Source organism: Drosophila yakuba, chromosome X (assembly GCF_016746365.2).
Source record: "Drosophila yakuba strain Tai18E2 chromosome X, Prin_Dyak_Tai18E2_2.1, whole genome shotgun sequence".
NCBI classification, from domain to species: Eukaryota; Metazoa; Arthropoda; class Insecta; order Diptera; family Drosophilidae; genus Drosophila; species Drosophila yakuba.
The window spans coordinates 15,770,992-15,793,034 of record NC_052526.2 but is presented as its reverse complement, the minus strand read 5'-3'; the positions used below and the strand labels follow the sequence as shown (position 1 = coordinate 15,793,034).

Genomic DNA, 22,043 nt, shown 5'->3' with positions numbered 1-22,043 from the left:
TCCTTTGAGCTGGTATATTTTTAAGGGTCTTGTGGTATATGCAGGCTATCGCTCGCCGGTCACACTGGCTAAAGCTTAAAAAAAACACTTGGCAAAATTCAGATAATAAACAAAATCAAAAATAGTTGAATTTCGAATAAGATGGAGTACGAAAGTGTGCTGATCGTGAAGCCGGAGGTGTTTATCTACAAAATACCGCCCCGTGCAAGCAATCGAGGCTATAGGTAAGTGGACAAATCGGTTGGGAAAAGAGGCGACTATTTTTTTTTTCGCCCCCTGCTTTGGATTTTCTGCCACCAAAATTGAAAGTTTTCTCGTGCATTTCAACGCCCACTCATTGCACATATAACTAAATATATATGTGTATATATGCACCCCGGGGTGTAAGAATGCATTAATTATGTTTTTCTTTCTTAGTCAAGGTTACAGGGACCACGACTTTTTGTTGTTGTTGCTGCTGCTGAGGCTGTGAAGTTCAATTCCAATTGATTTTTTTTTCGTGCAATTATTGTTGAACATTTTCACGTACACGTATCAGGGAACCAAAAAGAAAAAGCAGAAAAACACACAGAAAAAAACGGGGGGCAGCAAAAAAGCTCCGCTGGCGTGCGTGTAATTGTTGCTATTTGCAGGCACTCTCTTTGTTTTCCTTTTGTTGCTGTTTATTTCACAGTTAACTGCGCTCAGGTGAGCAAATAACACAAATTAACGGAATATCTCAAATATTGAGGGTATACTATAATTAAATGGCTATGAACGACCTATTAATCGAGTGCCTGGTGAATTAATCTACAAGAACCACATTCTGCATTCCACCGGTTATTTCTAATGTAATTTATGGCTTGTGTATGGCATCGTGTAGTGAGTCCCTCAATTATCTTACAAGATATATTGCTCTTTATACCGACTATTTCTTCAGAACCCATATGATTATATAGCTTCACTTCTGAAAACTATCAAAATGAAAGAATTCTTAGACTAGAAGAGCCAGATAAAGTCCATGTCGTTCATTTTCTGTAAGATTTTCAGACCTAAATAATATATTTAACTTTCCTTATCAGAGTACATACAATTTCCGCAAGAAAAGATAACTAATTAAAGTAATTTTCCTCTTTCAAATGCATATTCACAGAGCGGGAGATTGGAACTTAAAAGAGCCCACCTGGACGGGCAGGATGCGACTGGTGGCCAAGGGCACCGCCGTCGTCCTGAAGCTGGAGGACAAGACCAGTGGTGCCCTGTTCGCCAACTGCCCCATCGACACATATCCCGGCGTGGCCATCGAGGCGGTATCCGACAGCTCCCGGTACTTTGTCATCCGCGTGCAGGACGATAATGGAAGATCGGCATTCCTGGGCCTCGGATTTGGTGATCGATCAGATTCGTTCGATCTGAATGTGGCGCTACAAGATCACTTCAAGTGGGTGAAGAACCAGGAGCAGATCGAGAAGGAGAAGACGGAGCCCAAGCAGGAGCTGGATCTTGGATTCAAGGAGGGCGAGACCATCAAGATCAACATGAGGATAACGGTGGGTACAACTGCATGGACTTTAAGCGCTAAACAACCATTTCCATAAGGCATCTGGTCAAGTTTTACACTTTGTGCTTAATCAGCTTCTGTAACGAAGTCTCTGTTTCAAAGCCACTTTGTTGAAGATGTGCACATTCCACGGATTTTGCTTAATCAGCTTATCTGAACAGCTGAAACTTGATCATTATGGTTTATGGTCCAAGATAGCGATTCTGGTCTTAAGAAAACGCTGAATCGAACTTGTTTAATGTTTGGAATTTTGATATTTATTTCAGAAAAAGGATGGTTCCGAGGGATCCTCGCGTACTGGCAAGAACAAAGGCTCCTCGGGCGTGCTGCCACCGCCGCCTGGTGGCCTTGGAAAGATCGCTCCGCCACCGGCCGCCGCCGCAGCCACGACGGTACGGCAAAGTCCCGGCGTTTCGCCTGCCCACAGACCCGCCGCTGGAGGATCCGAATGGACCGACTATGCATCCGCCGGGTGAGTTGTAACTGGGGTTATACCCAACTATGTTTATCGACTAGTTAAACAGCGAATTGGCTGTTGTGATTTACAAATGGGCATTGAATCTTTCTTACAAGGCGAATTCTTGTTTTCCAGTGGCAACCAGGGACAACAGAACTCGGCCAATGCCAACTGGGTGCAGTTCTAGATAGACATCATCCTGTTCCTGCTGCTGCTGCGCTCCTACCCCCCAGAACTTTATGTTTAAGACTCTTCAGATGTGTTTTTTTTTATTCACCATTTGCAAGCAAATTATTATCGTTTTAAATAAGACCAAAAGATTGAACAGAACATTCAGCAAGGGCGTCACGCGTTAAAGTTAAAGATTTTTAATTCAATTGAAATTGTGTATTAGTTTCCCCGCCCACCACTCGCCCACCTTCTCGCTCTCTCTCTCTCTCACTCCCTCTATCTGCGTAATTGCGTCTCGCTCTAATTGAAGAAGTATGATGAAGGTGGGCGGAGTTCTCAGTGAGCGGGGATTTGTAGCGAACTATTTAGTCTGGTTGTTAATTGTATAAATGAAAGTAACGATAATTTGTATGAAAATTATACTAAAATGTAATTTGTTAACGTCGAGATAATGCAATTAAAAATGCAAACTAAGTTTAAATCAAGTTATACACGAACACGAACACTGCAACAGCTAAACTGAAGTGAAATATTCAACTTTTGAGTACTTACACACGACACACACGCACGTAGAAAGGACATTCCGCAGATGAGAGATAGGACGCACTACATACCAATATAATTTATTGTTAACTCTATTCCCAATTCTCCCTGATCCGCTTGTTTTACACCCCTACCTTAAATGGAATACAAGAAATTATGCAGATCTATCCACCTGTTCCCGTTTTCGGCTTTAATCACATTGTGTGAAATCGGAATTGATTTAATCGAACATGAAACACTAGACATGGATTGAATTTTATTAGCCTTAGTTTCAAATGAATGCTTACTGGATTAGTTATGGTTTCACATAATTTGAGAGGAACGCAATCGGGATCAGGGCAATATATATATTTTTTTCTGTTTTTAAAAGGCACACACATGCATAGCAACTAAGTAAATCAAATGAATTATATATAATATACAATATGAAGAAATATCCATATGTATTAATAAACCACATTATTGTAGAGAAGGAAACCTTTCTAAATCTGAATTGTTGTTTCATCCCCGATTCCCCCTCCCTTCGCCCAAAATCAATATCCTATAACTATGCTAAACGAAACTCTGTGCTCCACTCTCTTGTTTCTGTTGCTGTTGATAACAAAAAACGAAGAAAAATGTAAAAAAAAAAGGGAGTTCTATTCGTTCCATAAATGTTTATGATTGGAGCTGCTTCTGGCACACATTTTCATCCCTTTACATTTAGAAATATCTATGTGGAAAGCCCAGCTCACGTCTTTTTTAACTGCTATATTTGATAGTTATTTTTTGAGCTAATTTATTATTTACTTTTAATGGGAAACTATACAAATCTTGGCTCCGCTTTAAGTAAATCTTACGACTTCAATAGTCAACAGCCAATAATTTGAATTGAGCAGTATGTATTCGGTTGACAGTTTGTATTCTTGAAATTCGCAGTCTTCAAAAGCTTCTATGATATTTTCCAAATTTGTTTCTGTTTATGGCGCCTTGAGTTTTCAGTGTAACATCCCAGAACTGCGAACAGGATATATTTTCGCTTAGTTTTCGTGGCTAATTTTAGATAACCTTCGAAACGAACATATTCGCCAGCTTTGAGCAGTCAACAAAATCAACAAACGAAACATAAATTACATGGAAATAAAATTATATATATATATACACACAAGATATATACAAAATGTAATTAATATTAATGAAATACGAAATAAAAATAGCAATGAATTTCAATGTAAAATTCCAAAGCTATTTTATGGGTAAAAACGATTTGGGCGTTAAAAAACAAGATTTTTACGAATTCCAGCTCGCTGATAAATATAATCTGTGTGTTAATTTACCCCTTGTTTAATAAAAACCACATTTGCTTTGAATTTTTCTGTTTTTTTTTTCATACGTTTTTATTTAACTTACAATTTTGTTTTCGGATTTCTTGTAGGTTGTTTTCTGCAATGATGTTCTTTTTTTTCGATTTTCTTATGCATTTGTTTTTTAAATAATCGTTTAGGTTTTAGTACATATAATTACAACGCAATATTTTCATAGGACTTCGATTTCCGACTCTCGACTGCCGCTTGACTTCGCGCCGATACACAATTAATTTATCCGGCTTTCTGCCTCCTCAATATTTAGCTTTAGTAATTTTCTGCCTCCGGATTTCACTCTCCAACTTCATTGCCGAACTACGTGGATCAATGTTACATCATCGTATTCTATTCATATACATAGCTATCTGCATAAATAGATGTTGGGTATCTGGTATAACCTGGCTAGCTTGAAGTGACAATCACCACGGATTGCACATCATAGTTTTAGTTTGGGTTCCCCGATCGAACTTTAGGTAATGACAGGCTCGTATTCTCCGCAGCTATTTGGAAATACAGTCAAGCATCCATAACTCGAATCACCAAATAAGAATACAGTTTACATGCCAATAGAACTATATCTTATCGAGACTCTGAGATATGGTTGCCCACTGTATATACATATAAGGAGATTTCGAACCGATCATTGCACATAGTTAGATCAGAGTTCCCTTTCAGCTCCTCCTCCGCCTTCAGTTTTGAGTACAATGTTATCGCTTTAATTTCGATTTCGTTAGGTGGAAATTTGTTTTCTGTTTCGGGGAAAGACACCACACACATATGCGGCATCATGAGCTGCAAGTTCCGGAAATTGGATGAAATAAGGCGGGTTAGGCGGCTTTAAGTAGCATATACAAATAGTGTATATATGTAACATTATATTTCTATTGCGATTTTCTTGGGGTGTCTCTTATTTTTGTTATTTACACATCTTCATTTGTGGTTTGCAAAATGCAAAAAAAAAAAAAAAATTTGGGGTTATACATTTTACAATACCATTCAATATTACTGCTTCGCTTAATCGTAAATCAGACGCACAGCTGGCATATAACAGATATCGTACTCCTAAACTCTTCACTCCGTTTCGCATTAATGCATGATGACAATGATTAACAATTTGTGCCCACAATCGGCATTATCCTCATCAACATAAACATCTTCTGGTGTCATTACAATCGACATGACTTTTTACTTAAGTGCTATTAACTAAAACATAACTTAACGCTATTTATGTGTGATTTTGTGTGTTTTTACGTACAATTGCTGCATGTAATGTGCACAAAGTGGGGTTAAAAGGGATTGCTTTTGTAAGAAAAATACGGTATGCAATTCTTAAACTGAAAATCTTAAATCAAATGTACAATTTATGTTCTCGGATGCCATCGACATCATATCGGCCGTTCATTCAGTTTACGCGCAGTGCTCTTTATGTTATTCTTTTTCATTTTCATTTTCGATGCCAGAAGGTGGAGTTGGTTGGTGTCCTAATGACCAGGAGCTTGGCTTTGGGCTGGGATCGCAATTGGTTGTGGATTACATGAAGCGCTGGCGTTTACTGCTATAGTGGCAAATGTCCATTTTGTCGTCGATGGGACTGCCGGGACGCTTGCAATGGCGCGCGATTTCGTTGGCAACAAATGCGAATAGTTCTGGGCCACTGAAACATAAAGAACATTTATTAGTCCACGTCAATTAGCTAGCTTTACTTGATTAGCTATATTATTTACTGAACAACCATCTTAATAAAATCCTTCTTTTTTACTTTATTTTTTCTAATAAAATAATAACAACTCTGTATATTTCCGCGCGTCTTTAAGTTTTGGAAAGATTGCAAAAACCAGTTTTCAATGCATATGCCAAAAAAGGTATTCTCATGTTTCCTGTTGCACTCATTCTCGTCGTTTTCAGAAAATTCTTTCGGGATTGTTAAAAACTTGCAGTGGCTGAACTTGAAATACACATGTTTCCTGGGATAACCTTCAAAAGCAGTCGCAGTGAGGACTAAACGCATGATAAACCCCTCAACTAACCGTGGGCGCAAAACCAAGGCCTCCTTGAAGGTGTGCAAATCATCGCCGATTCCGCCGCCGGTTCCGCCCGTTCCTTCCTGACGGCCACCGGCTGCTCCGGCGGACAGCAAATGTCCACCGCCGGCAGCTGTGGGCGGACCACCGGTCAAGCCCAGTCCGGAGCCGTGGAATCCCAGGCCAGAGCCACCACTGCCACTTTGGTGGTGATGCTCCGGCTTCGGCGAGCTGCAAATAACAGATGTAAGGATCCAGTTTTAAATGGGCTTGCTTAGTGGAAATTGCAACGGCGACTCACCGACGATTGGCATGTGGATTTGAGTTGGATGGCGGTAGGGGTTTTCCGGCCAGATAGGCCAACAGATCCTCGCGCCGTATCATACGGCGTTTTTTGCTTCGCGCCCAATCGGCCAATTCGCGAGTGCGTCTTTGGTAGCCGCACTGAATGGCAGCGTCGCTGGTGCGTTTGAGACCATCACATGATTCTGGAAAAGATCAATGCACACGGATTAGTCAGGCAGGATTCTTTTGGGGAACCGACTTGGACTCACCTTTGTAGAGTGTTGTCACAGTGCCAGCTGCGGTCTGGAAGGGCAGCCAAAGGGCGCCTGTGTCTGAGGAAAATGTGTTCGATGAGCGCTCTGTAAAATATGCAGAAATATGTTATTATATCCGGTTATTTCTAGTAGTTTTTTTTTAAATTTCTATCCTTCAGTGTTGCTTTTGGTTTGGTTAGTGTTTTACAGTCTTTACTATGAAAATTTAAATGTGGTGCTACAAAATACAGAATGTATTTGTAATGTTAGGGGAAAATGCCATCAATAGATCAGATACTTTAGCTTTGAGATATTTGTTGTATAACTTTTGAAAACAAGTATTTAAAATTGTGAATCGTATTTTAATAGTTGAGTCCATTGCTAAAATGGTAAATTATAACCTTAAGATATTAATTTATATATATAGCTACAGGATATAAGGACATGGTGAAATGAAATGGCGAACTCGCAGGCCTTGCAAAACCTATTCTTTGTGTTAAGCAAACAATAGAAACAAACATGTCCGACCTGTCGATCGTTTTTTCCCATTTCTCATTCTCTTTTCTCGGTTGACCCTTGCTCCTTGCACACCTGCTGCACGAAAGGACGAAAAAGGACGAGAGGGAGACAGAGAGAACGAGAAGAGCCGTTATCGACCCGGAGGAAGAGCAAGAATGCGGTGCAAGAGGGATGGCAATAGGCACTCGAAATTATTTGCAAACAAAAAAAAACAAGAATGAGAAGGCAAAGAGCGTGGGAGATTAATCTTACACCTATGTTCCCTACTTCATTTTGTTTTGTATTTCGCTAGCCGAAAACAATGACGAAAGCAAAACAGCTGTTCGACTCTCTCACACACACGTACGCAAGCAAACAGATGAGCCTGTACGCACATGTTGATTAATGATATCAACAACAACAACACCAGGGTCGGCAGCAACAACAAATATGGGCAATGAAAATTCTTAAAGGCGACGCCTCTGCCCTTTTTTCCTCTCGCTCTCCCTATTTTCCATAGCCATTGCACTTGCCATCTCTCTTTTCGTGCCATCTCGTTCTCTCTTTTGCTTGCTCCCCCCTGTTCTATTGCATCTCCCCCTTCTTCATTGCCTATAACCCAAAACAAAAACAACAAAAGCAACACTGGAGCCCTTTCTGCATTTTGATAATGCGTAGTATCGAAGAGCGAGCGAGAAGGGAAGTTGCATTTTCATGAAAGCCGGGCTGCTGCTACCTCCTCTTCTTCTTCTCCTGGCTGTTCTATTAATACCTCGCCCAAAACTATTTTTGAAGAGAGACTATACACACACACACACAGATGCAGATAGTCAGACGAAATGGAAACACAAAGAACAGTAACAAAAAAGCATGGAAGCCTACGCCCTTGGAAGGGATAACGGGATCTATCCCTCAGCCCCCGTCGCAATCAACTCACCTCTGTACAGCTGTGCAACGGCGGTGGCCGAATCCTGGAATGCTCCCCAAACAGTGCCCAGATTGTTGTCCCGCTGACGCACAAACTCCCGTTCGTATTCATCGTGCTGACCGTGGATTTCTCGATGACACTGCTCCTCCAGCCAGCTCTCCTCGCCTCCTGACTCCGGTTGTTGTTGCATTTCTCTTTCCTCTCACAGTCTCTCTTGCCTTGTGTCCCTTCCAAGTTACGGGTTCTTTCCCGTTCCGGCAAATGTGCCTGGACAATCTTCTTCTTCCGCTGCTCCTTTTCTGCTGCTGCTGTTGCTGCTGCTTCTTCTTACTCTGGTGCTGCTGCTACGACGACACACGCACACACACACTCACACGCGAAGCGAAACGCACCAACACACTCGCACGCACTTTGGACCAAACTCTTGGTTTTGATATTGGTTTTAGCCAGGAAATCGGTTGGCAATCCTTTGTTTCCACCTTCTGCCCAAAAAGAGGGCTCCTCTGGCCGCCCGGTTGGGAATGATAATAATTTATATATTGCACAAACGTAGAGCGAGCAGCACTTTTATGTAGTAAACCAGCACAAAAAAGAACGACACTCAGCGGCGGCGTTGCCAGATCTGCAAGAACTGTCGAAGCGAACGCTGCTGGCATTCTAGTTCGATTATGGGTCCGGTAGCAGATTCTAAGCCTTGTGAACCAGTCACTTATTTTTGCTTCTTAAAAATAAAGATGGCGGCATAATGGCTTCTTAAGTCTGACGTCAAGTAGAACATTTCAATAAATAAGTGGTCCATGTTGTTTTGGAATTATTTCGTATATGAGCTTTCCAGGTTTATAAATGTATTCTTATCTGGCGAACCAGTCACAAACTACTAGGTTCAAAGTAAATTAACGAAATTTATTATTTGTTAGTTTATTATTTAAAAATAATTTAAAACAGCCGTATTTATGCTGATAACGGTGTTTTTATGAATTAATATACTCTCTTTTATTTGTTGCGTTGCTAGAACCGAACACCTTTAACTGTTTTAATGTAGATGTTGTAATATTTAATAAAACGACTGAATCGACATGGCAATATAAAATACGAACAAGTAAAACTAAATGTTGCCATCTGATAACGCGGTATAAATAAATACATGTACATATATCGACAATACTAAAAATTTAATAATTAATTAAAAATACTAAATTTATTGCATACCCAACATTTTTCATAGGTTCCATAATAGAAGTTAGATGCTAAATAAGCCATAAATGCCTATGAACCATTTATTTAATTTGGGTAGCCAATTTAAATATTCATTTGTCCACAGGTGCACAACGAAACGGCGTAAAAAGTCCCCCTTCTGATGCCCCACAAATTTGCCCTCTAATTGCACAAAACAATACAATTGCTAAATATTTATTACGCACTTTTATAGTTCCAGTTCCGAGGTAACCAGTTCCGGAGCAGCATGTAGTGGAGCAAAGTGGCAGCGCCGCAGTCTGCACGTTTTTAAAAGCCGGCCAAATTCAGTCAGAATTCAAAACAAAGCAGAAGGATCCTCCCCAAAACCAGGATGTTCATGAACTCGAATCTCTTCGAGCCGGGAAAATCGAAACCGGAGCGTAGCTTCGTTCAGTTGGCGGTAAAGCAAAACCAGCGCTTCGATGGCCGGCGCTCCAACGAGTGCCGCGATGTGGAGCTGACCTTCGGCGCGGATTGGGGTACTGTGGCGGTGTCCATGGGCGACACGAAGGTGCTGACCCACGTTACCTGCGACATGGGCGCACCGGCCACGTCTCGGCCCAACGAGGGCAAACTCCAGCTGAACGTGAACCTTGGCGGCGTGGCTTTTCTGGACGAGGTGCAGACCACACATGACCAGCGATCGCTCACCCTGAACTCCCTGCTCGAGAGGACATTCCGCAGCTCCAGGAGCGTCGATCTGGAGTCTTTGTGCGTGGCCGCCGAGCAGCATGTGTGGTGCATCCGTGTCGACGTCAATGTCCTCAATCACGACGGAAATCTGTATGGTAAGGACACCAATATCAAAATTAAAGGTGATTGATTAACTTTTAAATGACCATCTGAGTTAGTCAAGAGCCCATACTTTGATCGTTTTTTAACTGCTGTTATTTCTTATAGACGCCAGCACCATAGCCACCTTGGCTGCATTGATGCACTTCCGCCGACCGGATGTCACGTTTACGGACGATGAGCTGCGCATCTATACGGAAAAGGAGCGGGAATTTATTCCACTGCTATTTCTGCACTATCCCGTCAGTGTAACCTACTGTATATACAAGAGCAGTGGGCAGCCAATAGTGGATCCCACGCTGCTGGAAGAGAACGCTGCCGATTCAGTAATTGTCCTGAGCTTTAACTCGTACCAGGAGCTTTGCAGCCTAAATGCCGGAGGCACTGCACCCACAAATGTCCGCACCATCATGCAATGTGCCCGCAATGCTGCGACTCGTTGCAAGTCCCTGGTGGATTTCGTACGCAAAGCCTTGTTGCTGGACGAAGAACGTCGATTGCAGGGCGGTCGATTGGTCAATGGACTGGTAGCTCTCATTGGAAATACGCAACACAAACTAAGTTTCAATAAACTGATGAGCTGCCAAAAGCAGGAACCGCAGCCAGCTCCAACCGAGAAAATGGAGTTGGATAACGAGAGCAGTGAGAAGCCAGAGGTCGAGGAGATTGAAGTCAAGGAAGAGCCGTCCAAGCAGGAAACAGGTGACGCCCCCATGGACTCCAGCGGTTGGCTACCCCAGGATGAGGACTCCCAGGAACTGTCCATACCCTCGGACGCATCCACATCGAAGGCAGGCAAGGGTAAACAAAATCGCAGTAAAAACAAGGCAAATAAAAAGCCGCAGCAGAAGAAACAAAGTAAGTTAACAATCAAAATAATTGATTAAAGTTGAATTCCATTTATAACGCACTTCTTCTCCACCAGATCACAGCGACTCTGAGGAGGAAGCCAGGCAATACATCTAGCCGATGTGATAGTCATGTAGTTAAGAGAAAATGCTTTCTATTAAGTTTTATTTAGGCTTAAATGTATGGCTAAAATCAGTCTAGGCTTTAACAGAAATCGTTTAATGCGGAATTCCAATTGATTTGTGGAACCGATGTTCGTCTAAGTTAGGCTTAAACTAGAGCTCAAAATATATTTCCAACCCGCCGGGGCAAACGACATGATGTTTAAGTTTAAATATTGCATGTTATTTCGTTCACTCTTTTACAGCGAGAATATATTGGCTTCCGATTCATGTTGCTTTCATTGAAGTCTAATTGTGCATTGATTCGTTTAAAGTTTCTTGGTGTTTTCTTGTCTTGTTGCTTACTGATGTCTAGCCATCCCCACTTAACTTGAATTATAATACAAACGATTAAATGAACAACATTCGCGTCGCCATGTCTTTAAGCCTAAGGATACGAGTTGCTATTTGATTCAGTGTGTTCAGTGTTTTCTGTTAATTCTCTTGTTAATTTACATAGTTTATTAATGTAGTGCGTGTATAAAGAGCTATTAACAACGGACCAAGGCTACAATTAGTTTTGTAAATTTCTTGTTTAAGATTAGGTTTACATTCGCGTTATACTATTTTTGTTTTGGGAGCACCAGTTGCCATTTTCCTTACATTCTTTCATTGCAGTTTTCCCTTTCGAATTTAACTTGTATTCCGGGGAGTCGAGGAAAGGGTTTTGGGCAGTGGTGGTTTATGGGCGCATAGGAGTGGGCTTCTTGGGGGTCACACAGATGAGAAGGGCATTTCACTATCAGTATTTTCGTTTATCCTTGTTCGGTTCAACAATGCTGACGTCCAGCAAATGCAGCAACAATGTGAGAAGTGTGTTTTTTTGATTGGCAGTTGGCCAGCGTTAAAAGGAGAAAACGTCGTCGGCGTCCTCCTCCTCCCTCCGCCCGCCGACGCGCCTTCAGGTGGTATCGTTGCCAAGGCCGTTTTTCTGGTCCAGCTTATTCGCGCCCATCTTCACCATATACACAAAGACCGTGATGATCTCCTTCTCCTTGATTTGTATTGTCTTAAAGTGTTTCATAATTGTCTGCGGGAGTAAAGTGTAAGTATGCATCTGGATTAAAACAGAGTCTGCACAACCCTATAAGCTAAATAAAGAGTAATAGGGCGATACAAAAGGTAATTTGGATGAAATGGTAAGGTTTTTCATCTATATGAATGATAAGCACTTCGTATGCATATGGCATAGCATCACATTTTGGCTGTTCTTGGTTATTAAAGAAACACAACTTGAATGTATTTCAATTTCACATGTAGCATCACACAGCACTTTACACCAGTGTTTCTACATGATTCGCTCCCAACTAAAGTGGGTATGCCCACCTAATATGTAAAGTAGGTCAAACTTACATCCGCCAGCTGCGCCCGTTTCATTCCCTGCCGTGCTTGGACCTTGTAGTGGCGTTTGTAGCGGCGCAGCGTGCTGACGCCCAGCTGGTAGAGATCGGGAAACTCGTGCAGGTCCGTGTCCGTCTCGTTGCTGTCGTCCTCGCTGTCCTTGCGACGTCGCTTGGTGCGCACAGACTGGATGCGCTCCTTGTGGTGGTCACAGATGTAGATGTGCTGCGCGGCGGGATCGCTGCTGAGCTTCAGCCGCTTTTGGGCCACCGTCTTCTGGATGCGCTTGGAGTAGCTGGCGTAGCCGGCCTGGTTGCGACACCGCTCCATGTCGTCGATTAGGCAGCAGGTTTGGTCCGTGTGCCCGCGACTGTCCTCCTCGCCGGTGCTGAATCCGTTGTTCATCCTGTTCCCGATCCTTGCCGATCTCTGGTGAGTTGCTATCCAATCCAATCCCTTCCTGCTTTGCTTGCTGCTCCTCTGATTTTCTCCGTTTCGCTGCTTTGTCTCCCCTTTTGCCTTTTGCTTTGCTTTGTTTCCCTTTTCAAGAAAAAAATTTTCTTTCAACTGTGTGGTGTGACCAGACTGGGAAATGGAGAAATTCCTCGGCAGCTGTCAAGCGCGCAAATATTTGAAACTTTTGTATTTTTATGATTTAATTATTATAAATGGGGTACTAATAGCATAATCGCACAAAGTGTTTTGGAAATCCAACCTCTTAAGCTATTTAACGAATTATTTATCTGTTGAGCATATTATGTTTGAAGCCGTTTGTTAGTATGTATATTAGTACTCAAATTAAAAAATACCATGTACTAAAAACTACTAAGTACCTTTTCCAACACTGATTCTAATAACGATAGGTAATCACCGGTACGATAGTTACGCCAGCTACAGTATTTGTCATCACTAGTTCACATTTGTTCGCTTAAACGAAATTTGAATTGTCAGAAAATTCCATCAAAATGCCTGGAACGCAAATTGCAAGCGACAGCGACATGGAGACCGCTCTGGAGGAGTTCAAGCAGCGCCAGGGACGCCGGAACAGCACCGGCTCGGCCACGTACACGTGCAGCATGCCCAAATGCAAGGCCACCTTCAAGCGGCTGGACCAATTAGACCGCCACGAATATCACCACACTGGGATTGTAAGTATAGCAAACGGGGATAGGGCATTGTATAGCCAGTAGTAACCCCGCCACCTTGCAGAAGAAGCACGCCTGCTCCTACGAGGGCTGCGACAAGACGTACTCCATTGTAACGCACTTGAAGAGGCATCTGCGGAGCACCCACGAGCGTCCGGATGCGGCGGCCATGAAGACGGTGAAGTGCGCGCTGGAGGAATGCAGCAAGATGTTCATCTCGGTCAGCAATATGACCCGTCACATGCGCGAGACCCACGAGAGCCCACGCGTCTATCCCTGCAGCCACTGCAGTGCCAATTTCTCGCAGAAGCTCAAGCTGAAGCGCCACGAGATCAGGGAGCACACGCTAGAGTATCCCTTTAGCTGCTCGAAGTGCTCGCGCGGCTTCTTCCAGGAGTGGCAGTGCCAGAGTCACGAGCCCAGCTGCAAGCTGTACGAGTGTCCCGGTTGCCCGCTGAAATTCGACAAGTGGACGTTGTATACGAAGCATTGCCGCGACACGTTGCACGGAAAGAATCGTCACAAGTGTGACCGGTGCGAGAGCGCCTTCGACAAGCCCAGCGAACTGAAGCGTCACCTCGAGGTGAAGCATAAGGAGGCGGCGGACAAGGATGCGGGCGCCTCCTCGTTCACCTGCAACGAAGAAGGCTGCGGCAAGAGTTACTCGTACCTCCGGAATCTCCGTCAGCACATGCTCACCGCCCACTCGGGCAGGCGTTTCGAGTGCCAGGCCTTGGACTGTGGCCGCTGCTTCAGCAGCGCACAGAATCTTTCCAAGCATCTGCTCAGGGATCACAAGGATGGCAAGAAGAAAAAGCAAGAAGACTTGAAAGCTAAAAAGGATAAGAGTAAGAAACTAGAAGGGGGCAAACTTAAATCCACTTCACGCAAGCGACGTCGCGATGCCGGACGCAGCAAGCACTCGAGGCTCTCCAAACTGGCTTGCCTGCAACTGGACAAGGAGGAGGACGAGGCGGTGCGTGAACGACAGCCCTTGGCCCTCGAAAAGATCACCCAGTCGCTGAAGGAAGACCCCATTGAGGAGCTGCTGGCACAGACCCTGCAGGATGAAGAGGACGTGGAGCAGGAGTAGGCCAAAATGCCATTAAATAAGGAAGCGAGTAAGAAGATCTAGTCCAAAACCACAAAATATCGATATAAATAACGTATAGTAGCTACAAGAGGCTACAAAATGCAGTGCGAATGTCTTTAAGCTATTATAAATCTTTCACAGAAACAACAATTCCATTAAAATAAATGTAACTACGCACTGAATGTTTAGTAAATAAATTAGGAGCATCCTTATAGCAAGCTATTATTATTAGTCGCCGCCTGGAGCGAATTAGTTTTTAATCAGCAATTTATTTACGTTAAGCTTGTAGGTATCACATTCCTTGACTTAAACCAATAAATCCTTGTATATACTATACTATACCATACTTTTCCTTTTAGACGAAATAAAGGAAAGATTCTCTCACATAATTCTTTTGTCTGTTTCTTTTGTTTATTAAACAATCTTCTAAAAACCGAAAAAAATGCTTAATGCGAGGACGCGTTGGCGCAGGAGGACTGTATGTTTAGGGATCGGTAGCAAGCGAGTGCCATATCAGGTGGCTACAGTGAGTTGATGATCTTCCGGCTGCGCATCTGCTCCATCCAGCTCTCGTACTGCTGCTCCGGCGTCTGCGGCTCCTGGTAGTAGTGCTGCGGCGGCTCACCCTCCTCCAGTCGCACGAAGTAGTGGCAGTGCTTGTACTCCACCTTGCCGAAGCGACCGCGAGCATGCCTCCTCACGCCCTTAAAGACGCGTCCCTTGCCCACGAAGGATTCGGCTGGAAGATGAGAAGTATACAGATATAAGATATAGGGATAGGATAGGGATAGAGAGTTTCCAATAGTTTCTTGCGCCTCTGCTCACCTATCCAGAGATTGCTCTTGTACTCAACATTGTGCCGCTCCACGGCCATTTGCTGGGCCTCCAGTATGGTCTCCTTCACATCGGTGGCGCCCTTTTTGAGCACAAAGTTGAGCTGCTTCAGCGCCTCATCGACGGAAATTCCGCGAACGAAGGCAGCGATGTACCACATCTTGTCCGGACTGTATTTGATGTTGTTGCGCATGTGGCAGACGTACTGGAAGTGGATTACAGGTAAATTGGGAGCATTATAACTGCGGCACGATCCAAAAATATCTTACAGCCTTTCTAGGCTCCTCGTCCGTTTCCTGCGGCGGATGCACGGTCTTGTTGTACTCCAGCCACTTACGGGGTCCGTAGTTGTACTTGTTCCACTTGGCGCACAGCATTCCGGCGGAAGCGGCCGTGTGCAGGGATTTCGACTGGAGGGCAGGTGGTGAAACTGGTGATATGGCGGTTGATCTGCTGGCTTCGCCCGATCTGAGGAGCGCTGCTCCCTGTGGCGCCTGCAGGCGCAGCTGTGACATCTGCCGGATCACCTTGTGCATCTTAGTTTGGTTGTTTTATCACAGCAAAACCAGGCAATTCAATCCGGAACGGAAAACGCAGACTTTCCGTAAAAAAAAATAATCGCGTAATCTGCCAGTGTGACCAGTGGCAGCAAGCATGCCGTGTGCCTAAAACGTACCGCAGAAACGGCTGATCTGCGAGCGGTCTGGCTGCGCTTGGTTGGGGTATAAAAAACATCTGGCAGCCTTATCCGTGCTGTTTAAAAAATATTTCATTTATTAAATTAAAAATTAATTTCAAATACTTAAATTAATTGATCAAATCAAATTAAATGAGATGAATGCAGTAATTCAAATTAATAGCCGTTTCAAATTATATGTTAAAACCAAACCATTAACGTAAAAAGCAAACTTAATTATGTTCTTAATAAATATATATAAGCTAACAATAAAATGTACTCTTTCACTAAGCTATTATTTTCACACATAATCAAAACTCGCTATGCATTAATTAAATATTCTAGTTGATATACACTTGACTTAATCGTGCTTAACGGAGCGTCGCGCCTTCGTTTGAATCGTCCAACAGTCTGGCAGCGCCGCTGATTATTTGAAATTGTATCTGAGGGATTGCTAGCCATTTGAGTGCTGCATTCGGTGGCGTGAAGCGAAAGTTGGCTGGTGTTAAGTGCGGAGCGCTCGCGTTCGAAACGGAAACTCAACGGGCGCCAGATTCGATTTAAATTCGAAACACAAATTCGCGTATGCAAATTCAATTCGATGGTAATTGGACGGCGAAACGTTACTACTTGCGTGATATCTGATATATCCAATACATTCGAAATGTTTAGCGCATTTCCGAGGGCTCATTGTTTGTTTTCATTAATTTGCATTGCCTGTTTGCTCTGCCTCGAATGGCCGGCGAAAATGCTCGTATTGTCGAGTTGCAATACATTCCGAGATCTCGTGATTGCGAATCTAAACCATCTGGATAAATGGGAGAACTTATTTTCGCTGCAGCGCTCTAATTTTCCAGGCAGAGTTCATTTGCTTCAACGCACATGCGAAAATCTATTAAATTGTGTAATAAAAACGTATAGGTTCCAAAGCAAATATAGTAAAATCGTTGAAAAAGTGTAATTACCTTTTCGAATTTTAAATTATATGATTTTCATTTTTCTGAATCTATATGTAAACTTTACCAACTGGCTAAAAATCATACAAGTTTGTGTGCTGCATACTTAAACATAAAAATTATTAATTTATATCCGAAGTCAAAACTATGTTTAAAATAAAGATTCTGCCATTTGTATGGGCCACAAAGATGACACATCAAATGGCCGAAACTTTTGCTAACGGAAATTACAGACTTCCCACACGAAACTTACCTTTGAAATCTGTTCGAGTGGGATGCTCGCACATAGATAATGAAAAAAAAATAAATAAAACTTTTGCTATCGTTTCGGGTGTTTGAGAGCTTTGAGATTGCTCTCCCGAGTCGAAAAACTAGAGACTACGGAGCAGAGTATGTCCATTGAGTAGGCGATCTGGCACGAGCAGTTCACCCATGTATCTCTGGCGGTGCTAAGATGTATCTTACAGATACTTTGCGCCATTAGTCGTGGTTTAAATCTTGCTGCGTTCGCTGCCGAGGTAGAGCAAATAGCAAATAGCTAAAAGCAAAAAGCAAATGGCAAATAAAACTACTACAAATATAACAAATAAAAGTGAACTTCGCTAATCAACAGCACAGAGAGAGATAATAAAAACGCAACACGCGACGCGCTAACAATTTGTTTGAAACATTTTTTTCCAGTGTTGCAGCACCAGTGAAAAGTGCACTCACCAAATAAATATTTATAATATATATTTTTTAAACAACATTTAACAAAAAAGCACAAAGAGCCAAAATCAACAAATTCAAATTGATGTCGCAGCTGTGTTTGCACCACCGCCGCGGCGTTTTGTGCAGTGTAGAATTCGATCTGTATATGCACGTCTATATATACATGTGCATATATACCTAGATATAGGCGGACTCTGCTGGGCGTAGCACACAGATTCCAACTTTTTAGATTTATTTTTAGATAAATGATCGGGTGTGTGTTTTTTCCACTAATTTGATGTGTTTTTTTCCGTATTCATATCTTAACCATCTGGGCAAGATTGTATCGCAATTCCAGCCCATGGCTGCTACTAATTATCTTAAATTGGTGCACGAAAAAGCAAAGTGTTAAAAAAAAGGCTTTCAAACCTATACTTCTATACCAAAGGTTATTTGGTGTGCAACTGAATATGTTAAAAGTTCAAGCGGTGATCGAATAAATTGGAAACGAACAAATATTTTTAGAAACTTTCGCCAGACTTTTGTGTTTTTTTTGCATTTAAATGCGAATTGCACGCTTAGGAAGTTATTTATGCAAATTTTGCAACTTTCAGTTAACAATTGTGCTCGCCTGGCAACGAACTTCAGTTTTTTAGCCTGCAATTTGTGGGCCACGAAATTAACTGTCTTATTTATATTGGCACATTCGCCAGTCATTTCGAATGCCAGCCGCATGATCAATTGTTAATTTTGTTGAATGTTAAATTGCCTACACCATATGGTGCGTTCTAAAGCGAATTTTTTTCGGTTTTTTTTTCGCTTTTCGTTTAATTATTATTCAGTTTCTTGTCTATGAATGGCAGCCGCCCATCAATGAACTCGAATCGCCCACACTCGGCGGAAAAACTGGGCATTAAGTGCACATATATATGGTGGAAAATGTGTCAAATGTCACCTGCTCACCGCCTACAACTTGTTTGTTTCTTTCCGCCACAGAAACCTAGCTGCACTGAAAAAAATATCATCCATCTCTTGCATCTACTTGCCACTAAAATAATAGTGCACTTGCATTTGTAACTTTTCCTTGAAAGTTATCTTCAATTTGGAGCAAATTTGTGTGGGAAGGGCTGGCTGGCTTCAAGCTGGCTAAAAGTCTAATGGCTTTTTGGCCGTTATTTTGTTATTTTGGCCAACCTGTTTGACGGCCCATTACGTCACCAGCAGCGCGATGCTGAGCGTAGAACGCGCCAAAATCTAAGCATGCAGCTAAAAAAAAACACCAAAAGCAAACATGAAACCGTCAAAAATGTCTAAAAACAACAAATCAGATTTTAGAATTAGCCAACATTAAAGACACGACCCGACTGATACCCTAGCACTTTGCTGCAGTGAAAACAAGAAGCTTCAAATCATTGAAACTGAACGTAAAAAAATTTTTAGCTTTCAAATGAATTAATGCAAAATATAAAAAATAAAAAATAACTGATAAACTAATAAAATTTGTAAAAATAATTGAAGAAGTAATTGAAATCTCAAGCTAATAAATATACAAAAATAAACAAAATATAAAGATTTTAAATAATAACACAAATAAGAAGCATTTAATAAGTTGAACCAGCATAAAAAACTAATGGAGCAATGTAAAACATTAAGAAATAATGCAGAAATAAATAATAATAAAATCACATTTAATAATAAATAAAATTTAATAATAAATAAAGTTTTATAATAAATAAAATATGGGTAGAAATGAATGCAGTTTATTGAGTTTTCGGCATTGACAATCGACGAATAATTATGTGAAGCGAAACTGAACCGTGTAATAAAGACCGATATGGAATACCCGTAATTGCCCGACATCCGACTTCAGACATTAGATATCCGACCAGCCCTAACCACCCCGCCCACCCCGCGATTTCCAAGGCCAAGAGATCTTGATTATGATGTTAAGACAGACAGAGAAAGAGAGAGAGATAGAGAGAGAGAGAGATAGAGAGAGAGATAGAGAGAGAGATAGCGAGAGAGAGACGTAGAGATAGAAATACGTGGAGATACTAAAAAACAGAGACACTCAGCATTTGCCGAGTTGAAGAATATAGTTTTTTGGTTTTGGCTTTTGTGTTTTATGCTCTTTTTTTTTGTTTTTTGGTTTTTGGTTTTGGAATCTCAACTCATGTTGGCCAAGGTTGAGTTTATATAATAAATAAAGCCGCGTGTGTGTGTATGTGTGTGTGTGTGTGGGTCTCTTTCGACCATATGTTATAATAATTCTCGATTCCGATCGCCAGCTGTGAAGATGCAAGCGTAAAGTGCCAAGTTCTTGGATGCAAGCCCAGCGAAATCGAAACAAATTCGAGAGAAAGTCAAAAATATAGAATAAAAGAAAGTAACCAGCGAATACGAAGTAAGAAAGTGCCCAAAATGAGTGGAGATCCCATCCACCGAAGAAGAATGGCTCTTCACACCCCGCTAACGAGCCTGATCCTGCTCCTGGTCGCCATCTCCACGCATGGCTACAACATCGATCTGCCCAGCTACGTCCGTTTCCGGCAGTCCAGCAAGTCCATGTTCGGATTCAGCATTGCGATGCACAAGGGTCGCAGTGGATTCTACGGCAATCAGAGCAAGTAAGTCCACATCATATAACTAGACTATAACTTTTTAGGGGTCAGTTTAGGTATGTGGACTATTAAGCTAGATTCTAGGGCTAAAGGAAAGAAATCTCTTACCATTATTCATTTCATTATTCATTACAACTTCCGAAGAGGGTCATTTATTTCGCTTTATCTGCGTACGACCCTCTTGACATTTCTTTTCAATAAATTATCTTCATTGGAAACAAAATGTGCTTTAAACTCAAACTCATTAAAGATAAGTAAATCATATGGGATTTAAGCACGCTCTACACTTCATGCCGTCTGTAAAGTCGTTTTATCTGAATTTCTCAATTTCTGAATTCATGCCGCTATCGGTTACTCTCTCCATTTCACTTTCCCAGTACAAATTGTATGGCGATCGGTAAAAGATGCTGGTGCTCGCACTTGGAATATCTTTCACAAATACCTGATAAGACCAAGCGATCTAAATAAAATGTTAAATATAGTATTTATTATTTATTAAAGCCAGCTTTTTCCCAAATTAAGTAGAACGCGACTGTGCCCAAAAAGAAAAAAAAGGAATTTCGATATGAGAGAAAAGGGAAAACCATTGCATCTGGCGATAAAAGAATTCATTGCATTAAGTTTAAGCTTCCGGAAGGCAACAGTTGCAATCATTCTTGTTCGGCAATCCCATTTTAAAGTCAGAAAAATGCCCAAATTGAATATGCAATAAGCAGCGACATATATGCAGATAGCCATATGATTCAAGTGACTATTAATGTTATCACTGGCATAGCAAACTGAGAGATACTTGGCTGCATGACAGTCATCTTTTTTTTTTCGCAGCCGTCCATTGGTGGAGATAATACAGTGACATGTTAATCTTCAAGTAGAGATTCCCGGCTATCTGCACTAGGCTCCCAGCACGCAAGCGCCTTTTTTCCAATCTTGAGGAGCGTGAAAATATGCATCTAGAATGCTAAACGCCCATTAGTTTCAATCGCAACGAGATAGCGTCGCCCATTCGGGAAAAGATTCATTGATAAATTTACGAGCGTGGTCATTTAAATCTATCTGGGACACTTGGAGCACTTCCCGCACTCCTCGACCTTCCGTCGAGCGGAAAGTTTATTGGGGTCTTTTTTTTTTTTTGTTTCTTTTCATTTCTGACCCCCTGACAAATGGCGAAAAACATATTTCCATTTCCCGCCCATGCGATCCACCCAGTACTTTCACGCTACTCATGTGAGCCGTTCGATTGCAGCGATAGCCTTTCTGAACCCGCAAAGTTCAGCTTGATGGACCGTGTTAATCGCATAGTCCCAGGCCCACACTGTGCGAAAATACCCCTAACAGATTCAAATTATGGTAAAGCTGCAGTTGCAGCCACTTAGACATGACTCGCTATTAGTTTGCACTTGCAGTTACTTGCATTTATGTGTGATAATGCATTTGTAATAATTTCTAGAAATATTTTCTTGCAGAAATATTTTGCTGTGTACTGCGGCATTGAGGCGGTAGTCTGCTTAGAGTTTTCGCACGTTAGCTGGTTTCCTTAGGAGGAGTTGGGGCCTCCACTTGGAGGAGAGTTCGAGGACTGAAGAACGGCGTTGAAGTCGCTGAAGAATCC

The 22,043-nt window shown here is 42.1% G+C and overlaps 7 protein-coding genes across 12 annotated transcripts in view; 4 read left to right on the top strand and 3 right to left on the bottom strand.

Moving 5' to 3' along the window:
* The first annotated feature begins 44 nt into the window (after positions 1-44).
* Positions 45-3,188, top strand: LOC6525589 (NECAP-like protein CG9132). Its single transcript, XM_002101388.4, has 4 exons — positions 45-224; positions 1,133-1,529; positions 1,807-2,012; positions 2,133-3,188. Exons 1-4 carry the CDS (start codon positions 142-144, stop codon positions 2,182-2,184), a joined length of 738 nt encoding a protein of 245 aa, XP_002101424.1. The 5' UTR covers positions 45-141; the 3' UTR covers positions 2,185-3,188.
* A 1,702-nt stretch (positions 3,189-4,890) lies between these two features.
* LOC6525588 (UPF0472 protein C16orf72 homolog) lies at positions 4,891-8,662 on the bottom strand. Its single transcript, XM_002101387.4, has 5 exons — positions 8,050-8,662; positions 6,630-6,719; positions 6,377-6,563; positions 6,082-6,306; positions 4,891-5,708 (listed from the first exon to the last, which is right to left on the bottom strand). Exons 1-5 carry the CDS (start codon positions 8,228-8,230, stop codon positions 5,585-5,587), a joined length of 807 nt encoding a protein of 268 aa, XP_002101423.1. The 5' UTR covers positions 8,231-8,662; the 3' UTR covers positions 4,891-5,584.
* An 833-nt stretch (positions 8,663-9,495) lies between these two features.
* On the top strand, positions 9,496-11,252 carry LOC6525587 (exosome complex component rrp45). 2 transcript variants are annotated; one of them, XM_015190890.3, is made up of 3 exons: positions 9,496-10,064; positions 10,177-10,926; positions 10,991-11,252. In XM_015190890.3, exons 1-3 carry the CDS (start codon positions 9,608-9,610, stop codon positions 11,032-11,034), a joined length of 1,251 nt encoding a protein of 416 aa, XP_015046376.1. In that variant the 5' UTR covers positions 9,496-9,607; the 3' UTR covers positions 11,035-11,252. The 2 variants fall into 2 exon arrangements, with proteins under 2 accessions (XP_015046376.1, XP_002101422.1); XM_002101386.4 differs by having other exon boundaries at positions 9,498-10,064; positions 10,994-11,252.
* A 265-nt stretch (positions 11,253-11,517) lies between these two features.
* Positions 11,518-12,980, bottom strand: LOC6525586 (histone deacetylase complex subunit SAP30 homolog). The gene is made up of 2 exons (XM_002101385.4): positions 12,432-12,980; positions 11,518-12,108 (listed from the first exon to the last, which is right to left on the bottom strand). The coding sequence occupies exons 1-2, from the start codon at positions 12,822-12,824 to the stop codon at positions 11,980-11,982; spliced, it is 522 nt and encodes a 173-aa protein (XP_002101421.1). The 5' UTR covers positions 12,825-12,980; the 3' UTR covers positions 11,518-11,979.
* A 326-nt stretch (positions 12,981-13,306) lies between these two features.
* On the top strand, positions 13,307-14,993 carry LOC6525585 (transcription factor IIIA). Its single transcript, XM_002101384.4, has 2 exons — positions 13,307-13,567; positions 13,629-14,993. Exons 1-2 carry the CDS (start codon positions 13,385-13,387, stop codon positions 14,655-14,657), a joined length of 1,212 nt encoding a protein of 403 aa, XP_002101420.1. The 5' UTR covers positions 13,307-13,384; the 3' UTR covers positions 14,658-14,993.
* LOC6525584 (39S ribosomal protein L22, mitochondrial) lies at positions 14,907-16,137 on the bottom strand. Its single transcript, XM_002101383.4, has 3 exons — positions 15,761-16,137; positions 15,483-15,696; positions 14,907-15,396 (listed from the first exon to the last, which is right to left on the bottom strand). The coding sequence occupies exons 1-3, from the start codon at positions 16,025-16,027 to the stop codon at positions 15,179-15,181; spliced, it is 699 nt and encodes a 232-aa protein (XP_002101419.1). The 5' UTR covers positions 16,028-16,137; the 3' UTR covers positions 14,907-15,178.
* Positions 16,138-16,634: 497 nt separating this feature from the next.
* The window catches only part of LOC6525582 (integrin alpha-PS2), a 32,167-nt gene continuing 26,758 nt past the window's right edge, over positions 16,635-22,043 (top strand). For 2 of the 5 annotated variants that reach the window (XM_015190889.3, XM_015190888.3), the window contains exons 1-2: positions 16,635-16,771; positions 20,102-20,440. In XM_015190889.3, the coding sequence (XP_015046375.1) occupies positions 20,235-20,440 (206 nt within the window). In that variant the 5' untranslated portion in view covers positions 16,635-16,771; positions 20,102-20,234. Of the gene's footprint in view, positions 16,772-17,500; positions 17,642-19,988; positions 20,441-22,043 lie in introns of those variants that run through there. The other 3 variants (XM_039375546.2, XM_002101381.4, XM_039375531.2) reach the window with 3 other exon arrangements.